Here is a 27,551-nt window from a genome sequence, read left to right as displayed (position 1 = left end):
ACGGTAAGTAGCACCGGAAACATCGGGTGAAAATGGAGTAAAGATCGTAGTACTATTGTTACAGTCACTCACTCACTCACCGCCATCGGGATCACATATGTGGCTTCGCCTCCCAAGAAGGCAATAGCCATAAAAATTATATCCTTGGATCTAAAATATTTCACCCCAGTTTTTATAATGTGCCGACCACACGTTCTGCAAGGTAAAGCTTGGTTTTTTCACCCGCCATCATGAAATGATTGTGAGATGCTCATCGTCTTCTCTAATATTCTGAAATAAACAATGAGTAGTACCGGGACACATTGTGGTCACGTGTTTATTCCGTGTAACATTCGAAGTGCTCCGGAGAAATCGTCAGTACTAAGCGTTGAACGACAGAAGATGTTCCGAAACAAACAAAAGCTAAGAGCGAGGAATATCGAGTAAACACGGCGGAATTTGTTGTGGGTTAAGAGGTCGTTCGTATTATATTGTTACACTTACTCAATCACTCACTCAACAGGACAACATTATGAGTTGTGGCAGGGATAAAAGTTGTTGTAATCGTAAACAGCTGCTGCAGTGAGAGAGGGTCTCAATGGGGTTTAATCGTCCACCGTTATGCGGCTTAAAGTTTAACCGTCAGCCGTCAAAAAGGACAGATCATTACCCCCAACTGTCAAAAATGCAAATCAATATTAACTGTCAATAGGCCCAAATAATCTCTTTCTCTTAGCTGCTTGCTAACAACAGTTTAAGATCTGGAAGAATCTTTAGAAAGGTAAACTAGTCTCCAAATTTCCGAAAAACGCTCCGTTTACCGTCATTTTCACCTACAAATCAGGCAGTTTGTTTTTTGAATATCAATTCAATACTTGAATATAGAAAGATAACTGACTCTATTGATAACTTGCCTTCCTACACGCCAATACGCTACGCTACGAAGATCTTGCTTAGATCATGTCGAGTGTCCTAAAATCTGTCGAAAGCTTTCATCGTAAAACTCTTCAATGGGAGTTTTCACCAGCATATCAATAATTCCTTCAAGATTAACGACGTTTCTATCTTTTATCTATAATTAAAATGCTAATAGTAAGAAAAATACTAAAGTTAACGTTCCAATCGAATGAATGAGAATCGTAAAAGTGCACGAGATACTAAAGTAAAAATCGAATGTGGGCTGGACAATCGTACATATGCGCAAGTTAAAAGCAACTTACGAATGAAGGAGTATCTTGAAGTGCGTTAGAGAAAACCTTAAAGTGCGCGAGATACGTATGTAACAATCGGATGAAAGCTTTGTCAAAAAGTGAGCTAAATACTAACCTAACAATGGAATGAAAATAAATCTGAAAAGTGCACGAGATACTAACATGACAGTGAAATGAGAGAGAATCCTAAAAGTGTGTAATAGACTTAAGAAACAATCCAGTGAGAGATGAAGAGAATCTTAAAAGTGCGCAAGATACTACCGTAAAGATCTAACGAGAGGATATCCAAAAAGTGTGCAATACACTAAAGTAACAATGCAATGAAAGAGAATCCTGAAAGTACGCGAGATACAAAAGTAACAATCGATTGTGTAAGCCAATTCTAGAATGGGCAAGATACTAACGTAACAATCGATTGAAAGGGAATTCTAAAAGTCCGCGAGATACTAACTAAACAGAAGGTGCTTAACGCCGCTGCTCGACTAATTTTTAGGATTCCCAAGTTTCACCACATCTCGTCCGCCTTATATAATCTTCACTGGCTTCCTGTGGCTTATCGCGTCCATTTTAAGTTGTTACTTTTAATTTATAAAGCTTTAAATAACCAAGGCCCACTATACATAAAAGAATATCTGCAGCCACACAGTGTCAAGGGTCATCAGCTACGTTCCTGCGATCAGGGTCTCCTTAAGGTCCCAAGAACTAACTTTAAGACCTTTGGTGATCGTGCCTTTGCCCGTTCTGGACCTTTTTTGTGGAACGAACTGCCGCTTGAAATTCGAAACAGTCCAAGTGTAACGATTTTTAAGTCAAAGCTTAAGACACATCTATTCAAGCTGGCTTACAGTTTGTTTTGATATTTTGTCGTTCATCATTTTAATATTTGTAGTTAATAATGTTGTACAGCGCTTTAGAATATTTTATAATTTTAGCGCTTTAGAAATGTAAATTATTATTATTATTATTATTATTAAACAATCAAATGAAAGGAAATTTCTAAAAGTACACAAGATACCAACCTAACTTTCATTAACCATGCATCTAAGGTTCTGAATTTCATCGTCAACCGTTATAGGCGTTAAGAATCCGTCAACCGTCAAAATCGCAAAAAAATTAACCGTCAACAGTCAAAGCTACACCCCATTAAGACCCTCAAAGTAAGCGTGCTAATCTGAAGTCTGTCGAATAATGGACAAGGAGGATAATTTTGAGTATATCCCTGGGATTTACCTGCCCGTGGTAGAGGATAAATGGTCTGAATTCCTGTAAAAATATATAAACCCCACCTTGGCGTTTATCCATCCTCTTAAACTAAGTTATGAATACGATGCAGCCCTGAATAAGGCACTGCTAAAAAACTGGATCATGGAGTACAGTAATCTTTTGAGTACATGCTAAAGAAAGCTAATTGCGTTGATGTACTAGGTGCATTCCGTTGCTATACCATTCCTATCTATTTTGTAGATGAAGGCATAATAAAGAAGGTCGCATACGGCTCGTGTTGACACATCCCAATCATTGTTAATGATAAATTTTTTATATTCGTTTGAGCGAGGTAGCAAATTAAAATATAATCATAATTGCAAAACTTCGATCACTTGTACAAGATTTTAAAGTCTAAACAATACTATGAAATAAATACATCACAGATAAAGAGGCTTTAGGTCATACAAAACTAGATCACTAATATATCTTTAGTTTACATATCGCAGATTTAAGAGATCATCATGACTAATCCGGAACAAAGTTCACTTTAAATAACTAGTTTTGATTCCTTTGTCTCGGATATGCAAGACGAGTTCAGTTGTATTTATTGCCGCATTTCTTGTTGTATTTTGGCCAATATCCGAGACAAAACTACATCCCTAAGCTATCTCTAGTTAACATAACATAGTTTTTAAGAGATTGTCAAGCACGACTAAACCGAAACACATTAAAAAGCTAGTTTTGTTTCCTTTGTCTCAGATAGGCAAAACGAGTTTAGTTGCATGCATTACCGCGTTTCATGTTGTATTTTGGCCAATACCCGAGTTTCCCCTCCATACATTCAAGGTACTGACCCTCAGTACAAGCACTTTCGGACTCTTGCACCCATTTCATTTCCAAATTTATCCCGTCATCTAAACTGAATTGTTCTTTAATGAATTCATCAACCTCCAAGTTTTGGTATTTATGTTCCTTGAGTCGCCTTCGGATGTTGTTTGAACGACCCACGTAGATATAATTGCCCTTGAACCCTATGGTGTAAATTCCTTCTGCTTCTGGTGCCTCATCGAGATCATCGGCGTAGGATCTCCAAACTTTATTGATCAGACGCTGACAGATACTTGCGGCCATCTAAGAAGTAATATAAGAAAGTTAAGAACCTCTTTAGTTTAATTTGAGAATCGTTAGTGTTAAGGACAACAATGTAACATCCGGTTAAAGGGAGCAAACTTCTAAAGATGCTGTGGTGCTGTGTCGGTGAGAGTTACAAGGTAATTTGGCTTTTATGAAATGAGTTGATAAAGTAATTTGGCCACCGTATAAATAGTTGATAATGTAACTTGGCCACCTGAAGTAGTTCCAAAGCTAACGTTTCGAGTGTTAACCCTTCGTCAGTGACCTTGTTGGTGTGTTTATCTCAGTCTGGGGACTACTAAAAGGAAGTTTGAGGAAGTAATTCAGTGAGGTATTCAAGGTATTCAAACTCCTTTTTAGGCTGCTGAAATTTGATGTCTTGATTGTAGGACTCAAATAACATGGAAAAGTGTCGAACTTCAGCAGAAGCTGATATGCCAGTTCAACGTCACGAGCTTTAACGTCTCCTCAAATGCTATATCTTCCAGCCAGAATATGGTATAAAATTCGACAGAATCAGAATTTTTTGATTGATAGGATGGTTAAAATAAAAAATGGTCCCGATGAACTGAACAATCTGATATCGGTCTGAGCTTAAATGATCGGAGCAAACTTGCTCAGAGAAAAGTTGACTTAAGCCGACATCGATCGATTTCGATGGCTTTCAGTGCTTTGAATACTTATCCCGTAAAAAGCATTTAGCCTCATGGAACTAACTCCATAAACATTATCAGGAAGCAAAAGTAAGTATAGAAGCACTAGATTGAGAACAAGAAGTGCAAATGAATTTGACGGATATATCTTAAGTAGACTATTGAGAAATTTTGCTCAGAAATGTGTTTCTGTTGCGTTTTCCTTTATCGATTTGCTGATTAGTAGCCAACCAATCATCGCGTACCAGTAGAAAAACTTTCTCGCAAAGCTCCCTTGATTTGTGGCTGTAGCTAAAAGACTAATATCTCTTGCTCTAACCGAGAGAATCCAGGATATGAGAGCGGAGAGGGTAGGATTAACCAATTTCACAAAAATGAAGGAGTTTTTGTCAAAGTAACTTTACAAATATCTGTATAAAATTGATTTGAAATGCGCATTTCAACCAACAGATAGTGCCAACTGAAATCGAAATTCGAACAAGCTTGTCCATTTTAAGGACTGGCCCGTCGATTGCACTGATAGAATTACAAAGTAAGATATCTCACGTTAGGGGCTTTGGAAATAGATAAGGGCCAAGAACTACTTGCATCTGAGGCATCCGGCTAACTATGTCTATGAAAGACGTGAAAGCACTAAAAGAGGCGCAAGCCTAGTAGAAAGTAAAATATCGGCGGGTTTGTGAAAAAAAGCATTAGAGCGACGTGAATTTATGTTAGAAACCATCTTTTCGTAAATCTTTATGACTAAAAGAGAGATGAATCAACAACAAACATATGAAACATATGTGTGAACTGCGGTTATGAGACGTATATGAGAACGATCCTTCGCAGTAAAGCACTATTTGAGCAATAGTGAAAATCAGACCTGAAAAAAAAAAAAAATTTCAGGCCTGTACGGGATTCGAACCACTGACCTCTGCGATACTAGTGCAGCGCTCTACCAATTGAGCTAACAAGCCAACTGGGAGCAGGCCATCAAATTAATTCGATATAAACCCGTGGATGATAAATCAAACAACAACAAACATATGAAACATATGTGTGAACTGCGGTTATGAGACGTATATGAGAATAGTGCGAAGGATCGTTCTCATATACGTCTCATAACCGCAGTTCACACATATGTTTCATATGTTTGTTGTTGTTTGATTTATCATCCACGGGTTTATATCGAATTAATTTGATGGCCTGCTCCCAGTTGGCTTGTTAGCTCAATTGGTAGAGCGCTGCACTAGTATCGCAGAGGTCAGTGGTTCGAATCCCGTACAGGCCTGAAATTTTTTTCAGGTCTGATTTTCACTATTGCTCAAATAGTGCTTTACTGCGAAGGATCGTTCTCATATACGTCTCATAACCGCAGTTCACACATATGTTTCATATGTTTGTTGTTGTTTGATTTATCATCCACGGGTTTATATCGAATTAATTTGATGGCCTGCTCCCAGTTGGCTTGTTAGCTCAATTGGTAGAGCGCTGCACTAGTATCGCAGAGGTCAGTGGTTCGAATCCCGTACAGGCCTGAAATTTTTTTCAGGTCTGATTTTCACTATTGCTCAAATAGTGCTTTACTGCGAAGGATCGTTCTCATATAAGAGAGATGAATATCGAGTAATAAGAGGACCATAAATTTTGGCGCCTAAATCTAACGGACGCGGAGTAACGCTTTGTGTCGATTCTATATCATTAAAAACAAGCTCTTGTTTTCACAAAAATAACAAACGTTCGCGCAAACATACAGTAAACGTATCAATGAGCCAAAGTGGATACCACGGCGCTTTATGACTTTTGTCAATCGAGAATGTTTTCTAACTTTCCCTGAGCGTGTCATCATAGCAGTAATTATGGCAAAGTATTTTCGTCGAAAACACTTTAGTTGAAATAATTGAAGCTTATATTTGAAGATAATTGGACGAAAGACAACAAACAGGGGCTAAAGTGCGCGAATTAAGAGCTTGCTACTTCCCCCTTTTAACGGAGAAGTAACTGTTTCCCGCTCAAATGAGCGACATCGGCCCAATAATAGATCAAAGCCTATATTTTCTTGAAGCTTACCTCGCTTCCTTGGACTGTGTTTTCACGAGTTGAGAGTGTGCGACTGAAAACATAACACTTCCTTTATAAAAATGAAACTGTGTTGGCTGACCAATGAGAAATATCTAAAATTACGACATCTCGAATTCTATAGGCTGGAGAGGAAAGGGACTTTACCTTACTTGACCTATCGTTGAATTTCTAAGAAACGATCACAGTGATTATTTTCTCAGAAACTTCATAATCGACCAGACTGGTCTGCAAAAACAATAGGACGGCGACTTTAAAGAAAATAAACTCATTCGAACCATCTAAGTCATCTTACCAAATTCTAGTACGATTCTTATGGCTTTGAACGACCCAACCAAGGAAAACTATGACAGCAAAATGCGCATTAACCTCAGATTTTCACATTCGATAAAGTGGATGCAAAACATGTTCACAGTGTTCTTTACTGTTCATTGGTTTCTTTAGCCTGTGGGTGCGACGGTTTCGTCACGCCATTTGGTTAAACTGCGATACAATGCGTAAAATGTTATTTTCGATTAGGTAACTTGTATAAACTTGTAAAACCGGTTATTTCGAGGCATTTTCTATTTGTACACCACTGTCTTTTTATTAAATTTTTTTGGCTGACAGATGCAAGTTTTAATTAGGGACAATGGCCTTGGGAAAAGTCTCTTAACTGATATCTAAACAGAATATCCATGCTTAAAATATACTGTTCCCGTATTGGTTGGAGGGTTTTGATGACTAAATTAGACAATATCACGCACTTGGGCTCATATAAACAGGGTCTTTTAAAAGATAGCAGAACAGAATCGAAACGTACAGAACACTGTCAACATATTTTGCATCTACTACATAGAAACGCGCATTTTGTGGTCATTGTTTTCCTTGGTTGGGTCGTTCAAAGCCATAAGAATCGTACCAGAGTTTGGTAAGATGACATAGATGGTTCGAATGAGGTTATTTCTTTAAATTCGCCGTCCTATTGTTGGCGCAGGTCAGTCTGGTCGAATATGAAGTTTCTGAGAAGATAATTACTCTGACCGTTTCTCAGAAATTCAACGATAGGTCAAGTAAGGTAAAGTCCCTTTCCTCTCCAGCCTATAGAATTCGAGATGTCGTAATTTTAGATATTTCTCATTGGTCAGCCAACACAGTTTCATTTTTATAAAATGAAGTGTTATATTTTAAGTCGCACACTCTCAACTCGGGCAAACACAGTCCAAGGAAGCGAGGTAAGCTTCAAGAGAATTTAAGCTTTGATCTATTATTGGGCCGATGTCGCTCATTTGAGCGGGAAACAGTTAATTCTCCGTTAAAAGGGGAAAGTAGCAAGCTCTTAATTCGCGCACTTTAGCCTATGTTTGTCGACTTTCGTCTAATTATCAACAGATATAAGCTTCAAATATTTCAACTGAGATGTTTTCGACGAAAATGCTTTGCCATAATTACTGCTATGATGACACGCTCAAGGAAAGTAAGAAAACATTCTCGATTGACAAAAGTCTTAAAGCGCCGTGGTATCCACTTTGGCTCATTGATACGTTTGCAGTATGTTTGCGCGAACGTTTGTTATTTTTGTGAAAACAAGAGCTTGTTTTTAATGATATAGAATCGACACAAAGCGTTACTCCGCGTCCGTCAGATTTAGGCGCCAAAATTTATGGTCCTCTTATTACTCGATATTCACCTCTCTTTCAGTCATAAAGATTTACGAAAAGATGGTTTCCAACATAAATTCACGTCGCTCTAATGCTTTTTTCACAAACCCGCCGATATTTTACTTTCTACTAGGCTTGCGCCTCTTTTAGTGCTTTCACGTCTTTCATAGACATAGTTAGCCGGATGCCTCAGATGCAAGTAGTTCTTGGCCCTTATCTATTTCCAAAGCCCCTAACGTGAGATATCTTACTTTGTAATTCTATCAGTGCAATCGACGGGCCAGTGCTTAAAATGGACAAGCTTGTTCGAATTTCGATTTGGCACCATCTGTTGGTTGAAATGCGCATTTCAAATCAATTTTATACAGATATTTGTAAAGTTACTTTGACAAAAACACCTTAATTTTTGTGAAATTGGCTAATCCTGCCCTCTCCGCTCTCATATCCTGGATTCTCTCGGTTAGAGCAAGAGATATTAATCTTTTAGTTAAAGCCACAAATCAAGGGAGCTTTGTGAGAAGGTTTTTCTACTGGTACGCGATGATTGGTTGGCTACTAATCCGCAAATGGATAAAGAAAAACACAATACAAACACATTTCTGAGCAAAATTTCTCAATAGTCTCCTTAAGATATATCCGTATAAATTCATTTGCACTTCTTATTCTCAATCTAGTGCTTCTATACTTATTTTTGCTTACTGATAATGTTTATGGAGTTAGTTCCATGAATTACTTCTTCAAACTTCCCTTGCAGTAGTCCCCAGAGAGATAAACACACCCGAACAAGGTCACTGACGAAGGTTTAACACTCGACACGTCAGCTTTGGAACTATTCACGTTGGCCAAGTTACATTATCAACTATTTACGGTGGCCAAATTACATTATCAACTCATTTCATAAGCTCCCCTTAACCGGAAGTTACATTGTTGTCCTTAACACTAACGATTCTCAAATTAAACTAAAGAGGTTCTTAACTTTCTTATATTACTCCTTAGATGGCCGCAAGTATCTGTCAGCGTCTGATCAATAAAGTTTGGAGATCCTACGCCAATGATCTCGATGAGGCACCAGAAGCAGAAGGAATTTACACCATAGGGTTCAAGGGCAATTATATCTACGTGGGTCGTTCAAACAACATCCGAAGGCGACTGAAGGAACATAAATACCAAAACTTGGAGGTTGATGAATTCATTAAAGAACAATTCAGTTTAGATGGCGGGATAAATTTGGAAATGAAATGGGTGCAAGAGTCCGAAAGTGCTTGTACTGAGGGTCAGTACCATGAATGTATGGAGGGGAAACTCGGGTATTGGCCAAAATACAACATGAAACGCGGTAATGCATGCAACTAAACTCGTCTTGCCTATCTGAGACAAAGGAATAAAAACTAGCTTTTTGATGTGTTTCGGTTTAGTCATGCGTGACAACCTCTTAAAAACTATGTTATGTTAACTAGAGATAGCTTAGGGATGTAGTTTTGTCTCGGGTATTGGCCAAAATACAACAAGAAATGTGGCAACTAAACTTGTCTTGCATATCCGAGACAAAGGAATCAAAACTAGTTATTTAAAGGGAACTTTGTTCCGGATTAGTCATGATAATCTCTTAAAATCTGCGATATGTAAACTAATGATATTTAAGTGATATAGTTTTTCTCTGTCCTAAAGCTTCTTTATCTGTGATATCAGATTTATTTCATAGTATTGTTCAGACTTAAAAATCTTGTACAAGTGATCGAAGTTTTGCAATTGTGATTCGCAAATGAATGACTGGGAGTATATGGCAAGATGATGGATGTAATTTTCTTCATTTTCACCGGACGGCCATGCCATTGCCTATTGTATATAGAACAATTTAATAAATCTTATTCGTGTAGGTTATTTTATGGTTGTCTAAAACTACTTTTCTTTTGCAACTACCTGTGGCGTAAGTTCCATCAAATATCTTAAGGTTTTCTTCGAAATTTTGCGCTCCAAGAATATGACACATGGACTGTATTTACCTTTTTCTTGAGCTCCAATGAATTATTGATATTTTTTCGGTGGACAGATTTTCCTCTCGAATTTTTGCGATAAAAAAGTCAGTCAAGAAGCGCGGACACTTTCTAAAAATGTAATCCATTAGACCTTTTTCACACAGAAAAGGTCAAGCTGTTAACAACCAATAGGGCATGAAAACTTTTCAGGCTAAATTGCGTGAATTGACAGGCAATGAAGGAAGAAATCTCGGTGCTGAGGCTAGCAAGCAAAATATTCTCTTAAGTGCTCCATATAGTACTAAATAGTTCTTTATTTTCTTTGAAGCTCCGATGTCAGCCGTAATGAACATTTTACAACTGTATCCGTCTAGCTGTTTATTTGCAAAAAAAATTCTTTGAGGGACATAAAAAATTTAACGAGGATAACTTCCGAAATCGAATGTCAGAGGTCAGCTATACCAAAGTTGCCATTCATGATTAATCTGCCTTTCACTTACCATCGTAATTTCGATGGATTTCCCGACGTAGTACCTCACGAAAATCTAGAAGCCGGTGGGTGTGTGACTTCATATCTTTGGACTAAACTGATGCAATTAATATTCTTTAGCATGTACTCAAAAGGTTACTTTACTCCATGATCCAGTTTTCTAGCAATGCCTTATTCAGGACTCTATCGTGTTCATAACTTAGTTTAAAAGGATTCCGGATAAACGCCAAGTTAGGGTTTATATATTTTCCACAGGAATTAAGACCATTTGTCCCCTACCCCGGGCAGGTAAATCCCAGGGATATACTCAAAATTGACTCAGTTCCTTGTCAATTATTCGACACATTGCAGGAACTGCAATTTCCAAGAAGGTACGATACTTGTAGAAGATATCAGACAGTGTTCTGAAGTCATACGCGACCCCGAGGGCAAAGAAATGTCCAATTCCTGTTCTGTTTGGAAAGATCAATCAACCCTTGATGTTCCCTCACGTGCCTCGGGCATGGACAGTCCCGGTAACTGATATACTGCGCATGCTCGACATATTTTCAGTTGTGGGGGAGTTGTATAGAATCCAGATCTCATCGTCTGCTTTCTGACAATCACTCTTACCATAAATGGAATTCCACCAAGACCATTTTTCGGGCTTAGTATAATCTGTTAGAATCGGCTTTTGGCCCTTCACAGATTTTGTTATGGTCCATTCGAATTAAATTCGAGTAGTTAAGTATTACGTAATCGCCGATGAGTAAATATCAGTTAATTTCCCACGCACGAGATTACTGTGTGATGGATGTCCTCCCCTGGGGTGGGATGGGTGGGATTTAATGGGTGGACTACTCGTATGGATCGCATATGTTCCGTTCTAGTCCTACCCTACTGCGGCAATGCAGTGAAAATGGATTAGAAAACATCCCTCATATCCCAGATATTTTTCCACGGCACGTGACATACACACATAGCCGAAGTATCCGCTGAAAATGTAACCAACTTACTCGTCGTTGTGTACTTTTGATTCTTTTGCTCCGCAAAACATGAGCGTGGGAAGAGGGTCTGGATGGGGTTAACTGACATTTGTGGTGGGTTTTTACTGACAACCGAAAAAAGCCCGGATCGCCCTAAATATCCTAAAAATTGGATGTAAAATAAGGACAGTTGATTTATTTTGTTCAATGAAAGTACGTTTTCCGTATCAATGAAAGTACGTTTCCATGTCAATGAAAGTACGTTTTCCTTATCAATGAAAGTACGTTTTCCATATCAGTAGGAGTACGCCAGAGTGTCATATTTCGTTAATAATTACCGCATGTGCCATCCATCGATCATCATCAAGATCATGTGTCACACTTATATCAGTTATATGATCTTTGATACCCAACTCGATCGTCAACATACGCGATGGCCGTGAATGCTGGTATTTTAAGAGCTGTTGTAAGCTTTTACCGAATTGAATCGGAAACGGCATTTGAGCATTACAGAAGCCGCATTCCCTTTAAAGATGTTAAAACCGTACTGGCGCTGAGAAAGCACCTTATTTCGTACCTTGGTCCAAAGAAGTTGTCTAGTAAATATCGCCTTGGAGATTTTGAAGTGAAACTTTATCACATGGCTCCCAAATCAGGCGGCAAGAGCGATAATTTTGCTTTAACTACGGACGAGCGATGGAGTTTGGAGCTTCCGATCATGCTGGCTGGTACAGGAAGCGAATTAAACAGTATGTATTAGAGTGGTTTGGTATTTGGTATTGGTATAAATATATCAGTTAACAGCCTACTCTCTATTATAAAACGCCCATTAGATGCTGACTTATAAGCGCCGTAAGAATTTTCTCATTCTTGAATTCATGTAGATTATGTTTTATGTAGATTATAATGACATAGCTAAAGTGACTTTGTGAAAAAGTTTAATCTTATAGAGTCGCAGTGATGCAACTGACTGGTCCTATTTCATGATGTTTGTCTGGTGGGCGGATTGTGTTGTATGGGAGGTCGACGGTTTAAGCCCCGACCGGACCATTACTCATGGTCTTAAAATAATTGAGGAGAATTTGCTACCTTTCCATAATATCAAGAAATGGATAGAGATTCTAGTCTTCTCGGATAAGGACGAATAAACCGTAGGCCCCGTCTCCTGCAAAGTTAGGGGTAGGAGACCTTAATTTCCCACGCACGAGACAACTGTGTGGTGGATCCATCCCCTGGGGTGGGATGGATGGGGAAGATAGCAGGTTCACATCAGCAAATTGCTGCCATAAACTCAACCTGCTCAAACAAGTAAAGATGATGATTATGATGATATTCTGGATTCGTGTGATTTTAGAAAAGTTCTTAGCTGGCTCGAATTACATTGTGCAGCATTTTTTACACACCTCACGGCTTCCCAATAATAATCGCAGAGATATACCATTTTGTTCTTATTGTCTCCTAGATATCTTAAGTGATGGAGAAAAAAAAAGATGATTCTGGGTATACAAATTAGTAGGAAACAATCTTCAATTAAATTCCCATGTAATTGAGCTTGGTTTCCCCCTTGGCAGTTCAAGTGGTACAGAAAAAGATCAATTGGGGTAAAAAAGAAGCAATTGTCATAAGCGATAACAAGCAATACATTGCCTTCAAGGTCAATGATTCGCTTCATTGACCTTGAAGGCAAGGTAACTGTCAAGCCAGGAAGCTTAAAATATCGTGCTGATCTTTGTCTCAGCTGGTCCGTTTCCGTTTACCGCTTGGTGGCACTGTACCCGTTCTACGAAAACGATTGAACACCCATCTGCAAGCTTTAGCCGCTAAATTCGGAAACTCGAAGCTTGTCCAGGTTCGCCCTTCTTTAGAAAAGCCAACTTCAATCTGTGCTGCAAGTGAAAACACTCTGTTGTGTGCAGACGATGCCTAAATAGGAATTATACAAGTGACATTACACTTGTATTTATCATGAGACTTTTTGAACGATTTTTCTATAGGTTTGAACTTTCCAGTATTTGCAATGATTATATTGATTTAGATCACTTTGTCTATCGTGGTGGCCATAACTCTACTATGGCATTAATTAAATGTCAACACACATGGTTAAAGTGGCTTGATGGTAACGTCGATTTTGTCAGAATTTTTTCTTTTGACTTAATTAAGGCCTTCGACTCTGTATCACACAATTACCTTCTGTAGTAAATTAAAGCAAGTTAACATTAATCCATATATTATTAATTGGTTTATTAGTTTTTTAAATCATAGAAAGCAGAGAGTTGTTGTCGATGGTCATAGTACTGAATATGTTTCTATAAATAGGGGTGTTCCTCAAGGTACAGTCCTGGGGCCGGTCTTATTTTCTATTTTTATTAACGATATCAAAGCTGTTAATACTAATAAGAATCTTCTAGTTAAATTTGCTGATGATATAACTATTAGTTTACCAATCGAGGCAAATGTAGGCTTAGATGAATCCGAAACGGAAGCCCTATCCTTTATTGAATGGTCCGAGAAGAACTGCATGAAAGTCAACTTGACGAAAACATGGGAACTTCTTTTACGAGGAAAGACTTCCAAGACGCCTTCTGAACCACTCGAGATCATAGGGAGGAAAGAAATTATAAAAATGTGGTCTCTGTTTCTAAGACACATCCATTCCTTGGAGCCTCTCCCGATGGACTCCTGGGCCAGAAGGGGGTCATGAAGTAAAAAGAGTGCACCCTTATGAAGCTGAAAACTTGGAACAAGCTCTCCTCCGGCAACATATTATCAAGGAAGTAGATGGATCACTACAACTCAATCCTAATCATCAATATTACCATCAAGTACAGCTGCAGATGATTTGTACAGGGAGGACCTGGGCACGTTTTGTAGCTTCTGATGGTAAAAACATTATCACCAAAACAGTTCTGTACAATAAGGAATTTATGGATGCTATTTTTCCCAAGCTGAAGAATTTTTATTATAACATACTTTTACTAGAACTAGCATACCCTAGAGTAAAGGATGGGATAGACAGGATAGGTAAACTAGGTTTTAGTTATTCAATGCTATGTAGCTTAAGGAATAACTGATGAGACAGTAACTGCATTGTCACCAATAAATATAGTGATTTTTGTTTGATTCTGAAAGAATAGTAAGGCTAACAGCTGCTAGTACGTAGTTATCAAGCTCTTTGGTTTACTACTTGGTAATTTTCTTTTCACAGTCAAGAGATTATCATTCTAGGTATTTATTGCCAACATAATAGCACACATTTTCATAAGTCTTAAGCTTTCATTGCTTCACATTTCATCAATACATAAAGGTAACATATTATTAATATCTTGTAGAACCTTTTTGCATTAAAAGTCATGACTCATTTATACGTCATACATTGTGGCAGTGAATAAATTTTTCATTACAGAAAATATCACCATTTTAAGATCAAATTAAATATTTTTAACAAAGTTTTTGCAAGACAACACAATCAAAATTGCTTATTTTTGATAAAAAGCTAGACCTTTATGTTTCTTGTTCATTATGTCTTGATGGCTACTTTGTATTTTGCATGTTTTGCAACAACAACTCTGATAGGTATTATTAAACTTAGTTATTTATTTGATTATGGGTGACTGAAAATTTATTAAATACCCAAAAACAGTAAAGATTTGCTCTGCGAGGTGAACCATGGACAAGCGTACTTCATTGTCAAGAATATGGTATGTCTTGATCCTCTGGATTGCTCTTTCGACATGAATCCCTGCCTCTGCTATTTTCTCTGATCTTTTGCCCTCTAACTTCTTCAGCTGTGATCTTCCTTGTCCTTCAAAATCTGGTATAGTTATACGTACACCACTTTCCCCTAAAACATCCCCAATATCAAATCCTCTATCTGCCATGACCTCATCTCCTTCCTGCAATGTTGCAATAAAATCTACACTACTAGCTGTTATATATTTGTCTGAAACCCTACCCCCCATCCCCGTGAAATGTAGACGATTGCAGCACAAGCATTGATTGCTACCTAAAACTTAAATGGTGCGTGAGATTTATAGTTAGAATAAATCTCCTTGTTAGCTTTTAATGAGGATGGTTTCTGCGTAAAGATTTCTGTGCAGTCCACAATGACCTTAAAATCTGGGAATCCTGCAAACTGTTCTGGCTTTCCTAGCTCTTCGCAATACTCAGCATTTGGCAAAGATCCTTGAGATGAAAGTATAGTAAGTTGATCCATGTTGTAAAAATTCTACTGATCGTAGATTCGCTTACTCCAACTCGAAGGGCTAAGTCTGTCAGTGTTAACCCTAAACGTAGACGAACTACCACCATAAATAACTCTTCCTCCAAGGTCAGTTTAGCTTGTGTTTGCCTTGCTAAGGAAGCTTTAGCTTGCATACTAGATCCTCTCCAATTCTTCTTTTTATCTAATGCAGTGCAATCCAGATAGTCAAAGAGAGCCTTGAAGGTACTGTAATTAGGAAAGCCAGTAAAAGTGTGAAACTGCCAGTCATTATTTTTCAAATTATCAAGGCTCAGAGAACGTGACTGAAGACAGTCATCTGTTCTTCTAGTTCAGCAACTCCCTGGTGTAATCTTGTCAACTCGTCTATAACTGACTGATCTAGTTTCAAAGAGTTTGAGTCAATTTGTGTCCTACAGTAGTCGTGTTCTTTAAGGCTGTTGTCTGAGCTTAAAAAGGCTCCCCAAACATTGTGGTCGTCTATGCATGGCTCTTCTTGTTTTGGCCTTCCTTTTACCTCCTTGCATCCCTAAAAGCATGTTGAATATTAGATACTCATTAAACTTGAATATGTATAGGTCGTGTTTTAGATTGGGTTATGGCACATATACTTCCGATTATGAAAAACTGGATCATTGGATAATGCAATTCAAGACTTTTCGTTGGCTTAGCCATTATGGTATATGAGCCAATATACCATAAACTACGATATGGTAAGCGTACGCATAAGCTTAAAATTGAAAGGGAGCTAAAATTGTAATAAAAGTTAATAATTTAATGTAGCGTTTTTAATAAAACAATTATTCCACTCGCGTTTGTTGGATATGAGATGATTATAGCCAACTCGGCGCTACGCGCCTAGTTGGCTATCTATCATCTCATATCCAACATGCGCTCGTGGAATAATTGTTAAATATACTTCAAGAAAGCTTACCTGTACAAGCCTCCTTCGTTTTGGCTTTTGTGGAATGTTTTCGTCGTTTCCGACTGTTTTGAGACTGTTTCTACTTCTCCCAGGCGTCTGTAGATTGTGGCTGTGACAGAAAATTGATGGAGTGTATGATTTACTTTGTAAATCATCAGATTTAACTCCACCAACAAGTGTGCAGAACACAAGCGAGTATTGTCAGAAGGCTCCCAGTGTTCGCGTCTAATTCGTTGAATCCAAGCTTTTCTTCGCGAAGAATCTTTAGGAATCCTGTAGAATCCTGTAGTGTCCTTTCGTGTGTTTTAACACGCACATATATAACAAGCTCTGTTGGTCGCTATGTTTGTTTGGGCCGTGCGACGAAATAACTTCACGGGATTGGAAAAGTTTCAGTCACAACAAATTGTACAAAAAATCTTGAAAGATTTAGGCTTACATCTCATCTAATGTTTAAAGCGACATATCAATGCCTGCAACCATTATGTTGTACACGAACGTCGCAAACTTTTAAACACGTTCTCTTGTGATACCTGCGAAAGTATTCAGTATAATTTCCGGTAAGATTTCGCGGACAATCTGATCGATTTCTGATAAGATTTCTCTTACATTGTGTGCTGAGACTGAAACTTTTCACCTCGGGCAAAGCTTCGTCGTACGGCCCAAAGAAGCATAGCGAGCAACAGAGCTTGTTGTGCGTGTTAAAACACACGAAAGAACTCCAAAGGACACTTCACTCTGATTGGGCAGAAAAACACAAAGATTTTCTGGCACCAATCAGATGCCAGAAGGACTGCGCCCGTTTGGAACTAGTCTTGTCCCCAGGGGCTCTTCTGCCCTTAACTTGAAATCGACTCACGGTCCCTGGGTCTCCGAGGATGGTCAAGTCGATGAGTTTAATAGGGACCAGGTTGACCGCGCACTAACGGTCTCTCAGCTGCACAAGAAGTTCCTTCCACGCATTAGAAGAATTCAGAACGGCCGTTAATTTGAAATTATCGCTGGATTGGTTGCTCGACAAACCGACTTTTTTGGGATTTTTTTCGGTGAACTTAAAGGGCAACTATTTGGCTTTCGTGCTGCCAAGTTTTGACTCGAGGGAAAGTATTAAGTGTTGTTTTCGATCGATTTTGGCGAGCATGTGTCAACAGAAGTTTCCGACCTTCCCGTATTTTGTGCACGGTGATTTAGGACATCAAGCTAAAACAGATCAAAACGGCCTCAAATCGCGAGGAGAACAACACAGACTACTCTCTACGAAGGTAAGACTTTATTTCTTTGATTATTTCACACAACTTTAAATTTACGGAGCTCAAAAGCAAGTCCAACTAAACCACTGTGAAAAGAGCCTGTGACAGAGCTTGCGCTACCTGTGATCCACTTTGAAGTCATTTGAAATATCTGTGTAGTGACTTTTTCTATTTTTTTTCAATTTGTGTGTCCTAATTGTAGGTTAGAAGTCCTGAAGTTTTGGAAGGAAGAGATTCTATCGAATACTGGCGGTTGGAACTCTAAGGACGCTAATTGATCACATTAAATATCACGCTTTTCAGGATCAGTGCTTCCTAAAGGTTTGCGAACCACTTTCATTACGTTAGAGTTTCGAAACCAATGCTCTGAATTTGCCGAAAGTCTCAATTTTTAAATTTTCTGTCATTGACATACGTGTTCGCGAGATCAGCCTTTGAGAAAGATGAACAAAAAGGGATTGATAGTCTGTTGTTGGTTCACTGCTCAGGATATTTAATTGGTTTGTAGGTTGGTACAGAGGTAGTTTTCACAAAACGTTGTCTGAAATGAACCTCACTATGGTTACAACCTGCTACGAAGTAACATTGATGTATATACAGTAACAAAGGACAGAAAATCGTACAACTTCATCACAATAAGTCCTGAGGTTTGGTTTTGTAAAGAATTAACCTCTATTTTGTATACTGTTGTTGTTGTTATCGTACTTTTCGCGGTAAAATCCGCTATTTTGAAAGCTAGGGGTCAAGCCCTTACAAGGCACCCTGAGTATTGCTTATATCGTGCGGGAGTGTGGCAGTGGCTTTGTCACCTGTCCTACCCTCTTTTCCAACGGAACCGCTATTTTGAAAAGGGGTCAAGTTCTTACAAGGCACCCTGAGTATTGCTTATTTCGTGCGGGAGTGTGGCAGTGGCTTTGTCACCTTTCTTACCCTCTTTTCCAACTGAACTCTCTCGAGGTTAAAAACCAATTATTTCTTCATGTATTTTGTGGGTGAATGAATAAAATTTTATTAGCTTTTGTTGCTCTAATCACTCAGACTCGACTAGCATGCAATGTGACATACATTGTAAAAATACTACACTTTGTGTAATTTTGTCATGGTTTTACTAGGATATCTAAAAGATGGTAATGCTGCGGCACATCCTATTGATAGTGTACGCAGTGATTCATGACCTTTATTTCTTATAGTACTGTCAAATTGTGGGGTGTTTCCAAAACTAAGTTTTAAGAGCGCTCTTCTCACCTCAAATGATATTCCATCCGAGCACTGGATTGCCGGTATAGTTGTTGTTGTAAGACAAATTTTTTTTTTTTTTTATGGGGAGGGGTCGTAATTAATGTTAAAATTTCTGATTGGTCTATAGCTTATGATGCATGAAATGCATCATTAGAGTGCACAAACTTCTCTTCTGCTCACTATCATTGGTAATCACAGCCATGGTGCATGAAAGTTGGTGAGGATTGTGTTGGCAGTTCAAAGAGTTGGCTTTGAAAATAAACAAATGAAAGAAGTAAAGCCAAGTAAAGACATAATTAATGAAGGCTTTATTTGAAATAGCTAGTATTGATAGTTATTTGCATGGTAATCCTTAAATGTCATTTGTAAAAGCAACAGTAATGTATTTTTATAAAAATGGTTATAAATATTTAAAAAATTAGTTCGAAATTGGCAAAAATTTAGAGTGAACAACATATAAAGAGAAGTCTAATAGAACTTATTAAGTAAAACAAGTGGAATTTCCCACTTTCACCTATGAAACAAATAACTCCTATTCATCTATGAAACCAATGGTTGCATCAAGTGTTGGAAAAACATTAACATTAATTAGCAGTTTTCAGGTGCCATTGGTGACAAAAACTGTGTCAAGTTGCTATTTTTTCCATTTTCTTCTTATTTTTCCTATTTTTTGGCCTGCTTCCTATTTTTTCATGAAACTCCTAGTTTTTCCTATTTTTTTTTTCAGGATTTTACTAGGTACACAGAAACATTTTAAAATATTTGAAATAAATTGGCCCATGAAATTGATAAATTCTACAAAAAACTGAAACTTCATGTAAAAAAAGACCAGTTTAAAGCCTTTATGTGTGATTTTCTTCTAAAACTTGCACCAAGACTTTCTCAGTGCTTCTGATAGCATGCAGGGGATTCTGGGAGGTTCATTTGCATGCATGTATTCAAGATAGTGAGGATACTCTGATGCGAGAGGAAGAAGTGGTAAAAGCAGACTTGAAAGCGGCTGATGAATTAATGAGTGATGCAATATCAAAACTACACGATGCCTTTTCAGCAACAGCTGTCAACATACAAATTGTTAATGTATTTAGCTACAATGATGACTGACACTGCTAAGACCAAGCAAGACCAAGCAATTCAAAGCTTGGAGAAAATAGGACAAAAGGGAAAACTGTTGACCCACAAACGGCACAAACTGTTAACTGGATAAGCTTAGGCCATGTCCTCTACAGCAAATGCTGCCAAAAAAAGAGCAAAGCTAAGGTTACCCAAGCTGCTAAAAGAGGAAAAACTCTATAGTGTTGGACTTTTTGGTTGTGGATGTTCAAAAGTCGTGGTTGGCTTTTATTGTAAAGAAGACATACATTTGGTGACAGTGAACTGTGATGGAACTTTGATATTGTTTTGGTTTGTCAAAAAAATTATTGTTGCTTATCATTCTCACAGTTTTAAAGGACTAATAACTTGAATCAATTAAAGACATCTTTTGATGTAACTTATGAAATTTGGAATCTGGTAATTGTTGTAGGATGAGTTGTGCTTGGTAACATAGGTGGTAACACTTGTTTTTGTTTATACCGCAATGCATTATGGAGGTATATACCATGGTGTTTGATAAATATTAAAGCATTGGGTTGTGGAACAGAGTTGCTGTTGGGAGTGTTAAGAGGATAGAACAGAAAGAAATCCTCCCATTTTTTTCCTATTTTGGGTTGAGAATTCCTATTAATTTTATTTCCTATTTTTGGCCACTGTTATTCCTATTTTCTTATTTTCTAAGTGTCATTTTTCACTTGACATCCTGCTAAAACCAGTTTTAACCCTTACCAAATCTACATATATGTGACATATACATGTTACATATATGTGGCATATATGTGACACGTATGTCGTGCATATGCCACATATATGTAACATAAAAGTGGCATATGTAGGGATTTGGAACTCATGTTGCATGTATACCACATAATTATATGTGACACATATATGTAACATATAATGATGTCGCACACAATTAACACACATGTGAAACCTACATGACATATGTGACGTATGTATGCATGCATACTGTGTGTGCAGGTCAACCATGTAATATAGTTAATAATAGCTAGCCAAAAAACAATTGCAGTCAATATAGAATAATCACAATCCTTAACTGAGACCACAAAATTATATATATTTCTGTAAGGCATGACTTTGAGAAACCTGTTAATGTGTAAAGAAAATAGAACTACACGCAAATACTTACCTTTCATGGCCTTGCAGCTCTTAAATTTCAGTAGCTAACCTCTTTTCATAAACAGTTATATAAAACATCAACAGCCTGTATATGCATATGAAAAGCTATAACCAAATGTAAAGCAATTAAGAAAATGCTCATAGACATATATGGTTGTGTCAAACAAAACATATTTTGTATTCCTCCTTAAACAAGGTGAATCAATGTTTACTTCTGCGAATCAATAAAATCGCGTGAATTACAACGTACTGCATCTAAGTGATGTAGTCCAGTTTTATCCTAGGCAAATTTTATTTCCATTTGTTTTTGGATATATGGCTATACACAGTAATGATAGAGTTTAATTTATACAGAGGAAATAAAAATTGAACCCAGGATAAAACCGAACCACAACATGTACATCAGTGACATGTACTTGGTAAATTACAGGTCAGTTGAAGAAACTTCTCTCGAGTTAAAGCACATCAATTGCCACAATCAATTTTTTTTTTCTATTTTCAAGGGCATTATAGATAAAAAAAAAAACCAGATAATCTCCCTCAATGGACACTAGCTGTCCTGCTAATATGCAATGTTCAAAAACATTAACTCAGGACCCATCAAACAATAAACCAGGCATTCAACTGAGAAAATGATAAGTCTATTGCCCAATTATAAGTTACTAATGAGTGCATGGACTTCAGTGGAATGTATCGGACAAGATTAAGGGTCATAAAATGTAAGTGTGTATGCTAACAATATAGTGTCAACATTCTTTACTTTTTGAAATTCCTCTGTGGCATATCCTGTGCACTTGTCCTGGATGGGTTTTTCGCACAAGGGCCAATTTTGAGTCCTTGAATTGGGACTATACAAATGCTGTCAAATGAGAAGCAAGATATATACTTTAGAATCATAAATTAGTTTGTGATATATCTTAAATGTAATTATACTAACATTTTTCACATGCATGCAGTCAAATGGCTCACACTTTCTTCCTTGTGTCTCGATCACCAAAACAGATCAGGAAGGACAAATGTTTCTGTGAGTAGTTTTTTAGTTCATGGGATAAATAACAAAATTCACAGAAGCTCTTGTAAATTAGTAGCAACTAGAGCTTGTCACTTATGAGAATCGGCTCTATGAGTGACTATGTCACTGTGATAGGGTGGTCGCTGACTAGAGCTTTTAATTAGCAGAATGTTTGGCATATGTTATTGGTTACCAGTACTACAAATTGCTGATCACAGAAGAGGTTCGCAAATGTACAGGTCAAGGAACGATCATTGCATATATTAAATGTTACTCTAAATTTGATCAAGAATTTAAAATGCTTTTGCTTGAGTGAGTGGTTGCTTACAAGATCTTAAAAGCAAAGCATGAGGCAGTCAATAATTCACAAAAGGGGTCACATGGGAGCAATGACTTATGAGATCTTTTAATTACAAAGTTTAAGTGACAATTCAAACAGCTGAGGCTTCACAATGCTGGCCATAACTAGAGCTGGTCACTCATTGGAGTGGTTGAGGGAGAGTTTCATCTGTATCTGATTGTTTCTGTTGTTGATATAAATTTATTTGCATAATGTACATGCATTAATAAAATAATGCATTAATGTATTGCTCATTTAATGTGTTGCTCATTTAGTTAATTTGAAGAGCATAAATTAAATTCAAACATACCTGTAATAGCATGGACTGTCTTTGGAAAGAGCTGCTTATAGCCATAATAGCCCCCTCCATTTAGGTTAGAGACGCTCATTGTCTCTTTGATGAATTATTACCACTAATTTTCAGTTGTAAGTCTTTGACTTGTCTTTTCAGTTTTGTAATCTTTTCTCTTAAGAAAATGCTTTCCTGACAACCATGGAAATTTTCAATTAGGATTTTCTTTGTAGAGTGTCTACCTGTTGGAAATGAAAGCTAAATTAGTTAATCACTATATGAAAGGTTATGAGATCATGCACCTATACTTAGTCTTATTCATATTTATTGCCATAGCCGTATTGATGAAACTCCCAGTTTATTTCTACTTGCAGGTCTCTTCCTTTCCTTGGCTAAATTTGCATTGACTGCAGCTTTCTTGGTGGTACTAGAGGCTGCATGTAATTTTTTCTTCTGCACCTTCCGCAGTTTTTGTCTGCCAAGCTGAACACTTCTCAAATATTCAAGATCTACAAGATTAGAGTACATGTCAGATCATTTAAATGATTACAAAATTAACATGAATTTTTTTTAAAAATCTAATGACTTGCATAGAATACAGCTAACAGAACTTTTAGAGTAAAAGAAAATGATTAATTTAAAGACCTATTTGCATTTTGGAAAGTAGTTATAAATTACTATCAGCTATAAATAGAGAATTATGATTTACACTGATTTGATCACCTCTTTGGCATTTTTGTCATTGAATACAACTGTTCCTTCCACAGTAAGAAGCAGTTCAGTGATATCATCATCACTAAGGTCTACAAACTCTTTCATCGATTCCCTCTCCTGTTCTGTTCTGATAGTATATACAGTTGTTTAATCATATTTTCAAAATAGGGAAGTCATGTCTTTCACAGTGATGGTAAGAATACTGGGCCATTATTTTACTGTGACATTTAGTCTTCAGTTGCATTAGGCCACACTCACAGAATATTAATTTCGAGGATTTTCTTGTCACTGTCCATAACTTTCGAGTGGCACTTGTTGTGGGTTCAATAAGATTGAACTTAAATAATTCCTTCTGGTGGGAATTGCAGCTTCAATTGTTGTTTTTTCTCTAATACAACAAATTCTTGATCTATCCTTAATCTGTCAGCCTCACTTATTGTACTGTTTTTCATTAAAGTTGAATAGTTTGTGCCATTAAAGTCTTTCATGACAACATTTGATATTTTGTAACATTACCCTGATTTTATTTTTAACTTCTGTCCTGTTTCCAGAAGACCAACCATAGAGATCCACTGTTATCTGTAAAAAGGACTTCTTGTTTAGTCAAAGTTTTTCTGTAAACATTCCCAGTTTCTGCAGCACCATCATAAAATATGGCCAGCGATGTTGACCAGGGTATTGTTTTCTTGACCTTGAATTTCCTCTACTGAGCTGTCTGTTGCTTCCATGATTTCTTCATTTATTTGCTGGAGGTCAAAATCTGTCTCACTTCCATGGGGATCTTGAATTTTTGTTCTTTCGGTGAGAATCAGTTCTTCCTTTTTGCTGTCTTATGGTTTTACTTTTGTTGGAACTTCTGTATTTTAACAGGTGACGAAGACTCAAATTTGGGCTTGAGCACTGAATGCTTCTCTGGGAAGAAGTGGATAGCACAGTTTACTTTAGTGTTTGTTTGGAATTTTTGCCGGTCTTTATAGGTGACAGGTTATATAAATAACCAACCATGCTTTGTTCTGAAATAAAAGGAATTAAATTATTGAGTTTGAGTTGTTACTGATTAGATTAAAAGCATTGAATACTCAGTCTGGTATACATCGAATTATGGCATACAAAAAAAACAGAAGCCAAGGGATGAAATGCAAAAGAGTCATAGACCCCATATTAAAAGCAGATCATCAGTGGTACTTGAATGAAAACAATGATGCAAATTAAAATAAATTATGGTAGAAATATATATACTGGGAAATATTAAAAAAAATAAATACACTAAGAGAATGAACTAATCTGTCAACTAAGACTATAAAATAATTTACACTCATTGCCTCACAGATGGAAAGGGTTAGGGTTAGTTCCATGTTCCCAGAACTCTATGAAAATAATTATGTTTTAAGAACATTTGTTCTTGAATGTCTCATCTTTAGAGTTAACTTATTGTAAGTTGTGTCTAAATGAATTGAGATCAACAATTATAGTAGATAATGCTGTGTCAATTTTTCAGTTAATTGGTATTAATAGCACAATTTGTGAGAGGTAATATGTAGGATTCATATAGGAAATTCAAGTAGCTTAATAACATTTTCTTAATTATGTTTGATTTCAAGACACGTACTGCATCAATTTAGGCTAATGTATATTCAATTTACGTGTATAGTACAGAACTTGCCAGGTTTTCTATTAACAGTATATGATAACAAATTGTCACTTAAATTCAGGTGAGAGGAAAACTATTAGTTTGAGAAATAGAAACTCTTTGATGAAAATTGTGGGTTAATTTCTCAATATCGTTCAATGTTTTATCTTGTTGACTATTAAGCAAATGGTAAAAATGGAATACAACTTCTATTACCACTTGAATCATTCACACTTGGGTCACCTGAAACGGAATTATTTAGAGAGAATTAATTGTTATTACTTTTGATGACACATAAATGCAGTTATTTTTTGTTCTTTAAAAAGGTTCTTTGTCATTTGAAAAAGTTCATTCAATCTTTGTTCCACATGTTGTCTGTATTTTAAAGTGTTTCATTTTATTATACTTTTAAGTCTATCGAAGTCATTGGCTCTACTACAAGTGAGGACAACCATTTAACTTGACTTAAACCTACATAATGTGATTCCCAATGTTTATTCAGACTTTCCAACATCCATATATAATGCAGTGGTTTTGTCACCTTCTCTTACTTTCCTGCCTTTGCTAAGTTATGTTTTCCTTTCTATAAAGAAAGTGTTTTATAATTTTTGCAAAATGACTCTATAATACGGCAGGAAATTTCAATGCAACACTGAATCTGTTTTTCTGGATTAACTTTGCAAAATTCATGTTCTTGTTTTGCATCAACATGGTTGGAAAATACTGGAAGACAAGTTCTCTCATCCTCTCAATTTCTTTTCTGGAGTTGGCGGCTTCTTGTTACAGACTCCATAAATGTTATGGCCTTCATCAGTGCTAAAGGGCTGTATTCTGATCAGTGTTAGATCAACTGCTGGATCCTTCTTTGCTGGAGAAGATGTACATGCCACAGGTTGTGTAAGCAATAAGTTGGGCAGTTACTTTTGCCTGAACTGCATCTGGCACATGAGTCTCCCTGGTGCCACAATGAACAACAATTAGTGTGTCTATCTGCTTGAGAATTTTTCCAAGGGTCTCTTGAATCTTTTCAGCTTTGTCCTGCATGGTAGGCTGTTTGGTGTTGGGTGATAAAGTTTGGGTTGCCTTTAAGTTATTATGACAACCAACAGACTAAGGGAAACAGCTCTCTTGTGCATTAGTATAAGAGAGTTGACAAGCAGAGGTTGGATTACCAGCAGACTGCAAACTGGGCTTATATTCACTGGGTTGGCTGGAACTAAGTAGACAAATGGTGATGATGGATCTGGAGATAGGCATACACAAACTGGTAAAGGTGGCATTGCATGAATTAGGAATAACACTAACATTGGAAAGTATAGACAAAGGTACATGTAATTGTCTCTATTGAATATCCTGAGCCTTTTCTTAACAATTACTAGTTTTTGTTTAGGAACCAAAGCTCTTGATATTGGTAATTTCATCATTCTACTGACAAGATTTAAACTTAATGTCATCATATTGGATAATATAGTTTCTCTGTTTGGTTTCAAAACTGTGTTATTTTGGTGAAAACAAATCAAACTTGTACAAACCCAATATTTATCTATTGTACCAATTTAAACTAACACTGAAAACATTGTACTTAATGTTCATCAAGGATATGCTGTAAACAATCATTATATTGGGATTAACAGTAACTTTGAAAAATGTCAACAGGGTAATGTCTAAATTGAATGTTCTGGTCCTTTTCTTTTTTGATAAGATTTTAAAGTCTATGGTATTGGTAATTTCATCTCTCTACTGACAAGAATTTAAACTTGATATCATCAAATTAGATAACTTCTCTGTTTGGTTTGAAATGGTATAATTATCTTTAAAAAATTTAAACTTGCACATAGCTATGTATTCTACAAAAATTTTAACTCAGTGCAAAGGTAAAGTACTAAATGCTCATCAAGAAAATTAATGATTTGGTGTTAAAAATCATTGTACTAGGAATAACAGAAGCATTGAAAAGTGTTAACAAAGTAATATTTAAATTGAATGTCGTGGTTCTTTTTATTTGTTATAAGAAATCAAAGTTCACAATGTTAATAATTTCTTCTAACAAGAGTTTAACAATTTCTCTGTTTTCTTTGGAAATTGTGAGCTTGATATCAATATTTTGGTGTCATTGCTGCCTTTATTTCATAAGTTGGATCCAACACATAAGCTCAGTGGGGTGCTAAAGCTGTTGACTTGGTGTGGCAAAGTGAACCAAAGCTTTTTGTTATTTTCAGTAATGACCATTATGCAGAGATTCCATGTTATAACATAATTTTCTAGCAGGTGGGAAACACCACATAACTAGCAATCTCCCATTATGTTGTCTGTGTCAGGGATAAGTTTTTTTAAAGCATGAAGCACATGAAATTTTGGTGGTGGCCTAATGATTCTATGA

General features: G+C 36.8%; 1 protein-coding gene, 1 long non-coding RNA gene and 3 pseudogenes across 5 annotated transcripts; 1 reads left to right on the top strand and 4 right to left on the bottom strand.

Moving 5' to 3' along the window:
- Positions 1 to 27,551, bottom strand: part of LOC148722007 (substance-P receptor-like) — an 86,547-nt pseudogene that overhangs the window by 31,524 nt on the left and 27,472 nt on the right.
- On the top strand, positions 7,276 to 9,770 carry LOC148722011 (uncharacterized). The gene is made up of 2 exons (XM_088737176.1): positions 7,276 to 7,458; positions 8,881 to 9,770. The coding sequence occupies exons 1-2, from the start codon at positions 7,396 to 7,398 to the stop codon at positions 9,235 to 9,237; spliced, it is 420 nt and encodes a 139-aa protein (XP_088593302.1). The 5' UTR covers positions 7,276 to 7,395; the 3' UTR covers positions 9,238 to 9,770.
- LOC148722010 (uncharacterized) lies at positions 10,467 to 11,099 on the bottom strand (annotated as a pseudogene).
- LOC148722009 (uncharacterized) lies at positions 14,656 to 15,634 on the bottom strand (annotated as a pseudogene).
- Positions 19,232 to 25,442, bottom strand: LOC148722008 (uncharacterized). Of its 4 annotated transcripts, XR_015992634.1 has the most exons (5): positions 25,388 to 25,442; positions 24,058 to 24,554; positions 23,551 to 23,668; positions 22,846 to 23,069; positions 19,233 to 22,042 (listed from the first exon to the last, which is right to left on the bottom strand). It is a non-coding gene; the product is annotated as an uncharacterized LOC148722008 (long non-coding RNA). The 4 variants fall into 4 exon arrangements; XR_015992635.1 differs by lacking the exon at positions 23,551 to 23,668 and having other exon boundaries at positions 19,234 to 22,042; XR_015992633.1 differs by having other exon boundaries at positions 19,241 to 20,183; positions 21,194 to 22,042; positions 22,846 to 24,554.

Source organism: Stylophora pistillata, chromosome 10 (assembly GCF_964205215.1).
Source record: "Stylophora pistillata chromosome 10, jaStyPist1.2, whole genome shotgun sequence".
NCBI classification, from domain to species: Eukaryota; Metazoa; Cnidaria; class Anthozoa; order Scleractinia; family Pocilloporidae; genus Stylophora; species Stylophora pistillata.
This window is presented reverse-complemented; position numbering and strand designations above follow the sequence as displayed.

Excerpts from the sequence above, each read along its gene's own strand:
- LOC148722011 (XM_088737176.1), top strand. The coding sequence starts at position 7,396 with ATGAAGTGTTATATTTTAAGTCGCACACTCTCAACTCGGGCAAACACA. Across the intron at positions 7,459-8,880 it reads ACACAGTCCAAGGAAGCGAG|ATGGCCGCAAGTATCTGTCA; the intron begins GTAAGCTTCAAG and ends ATTACTCCTTAG.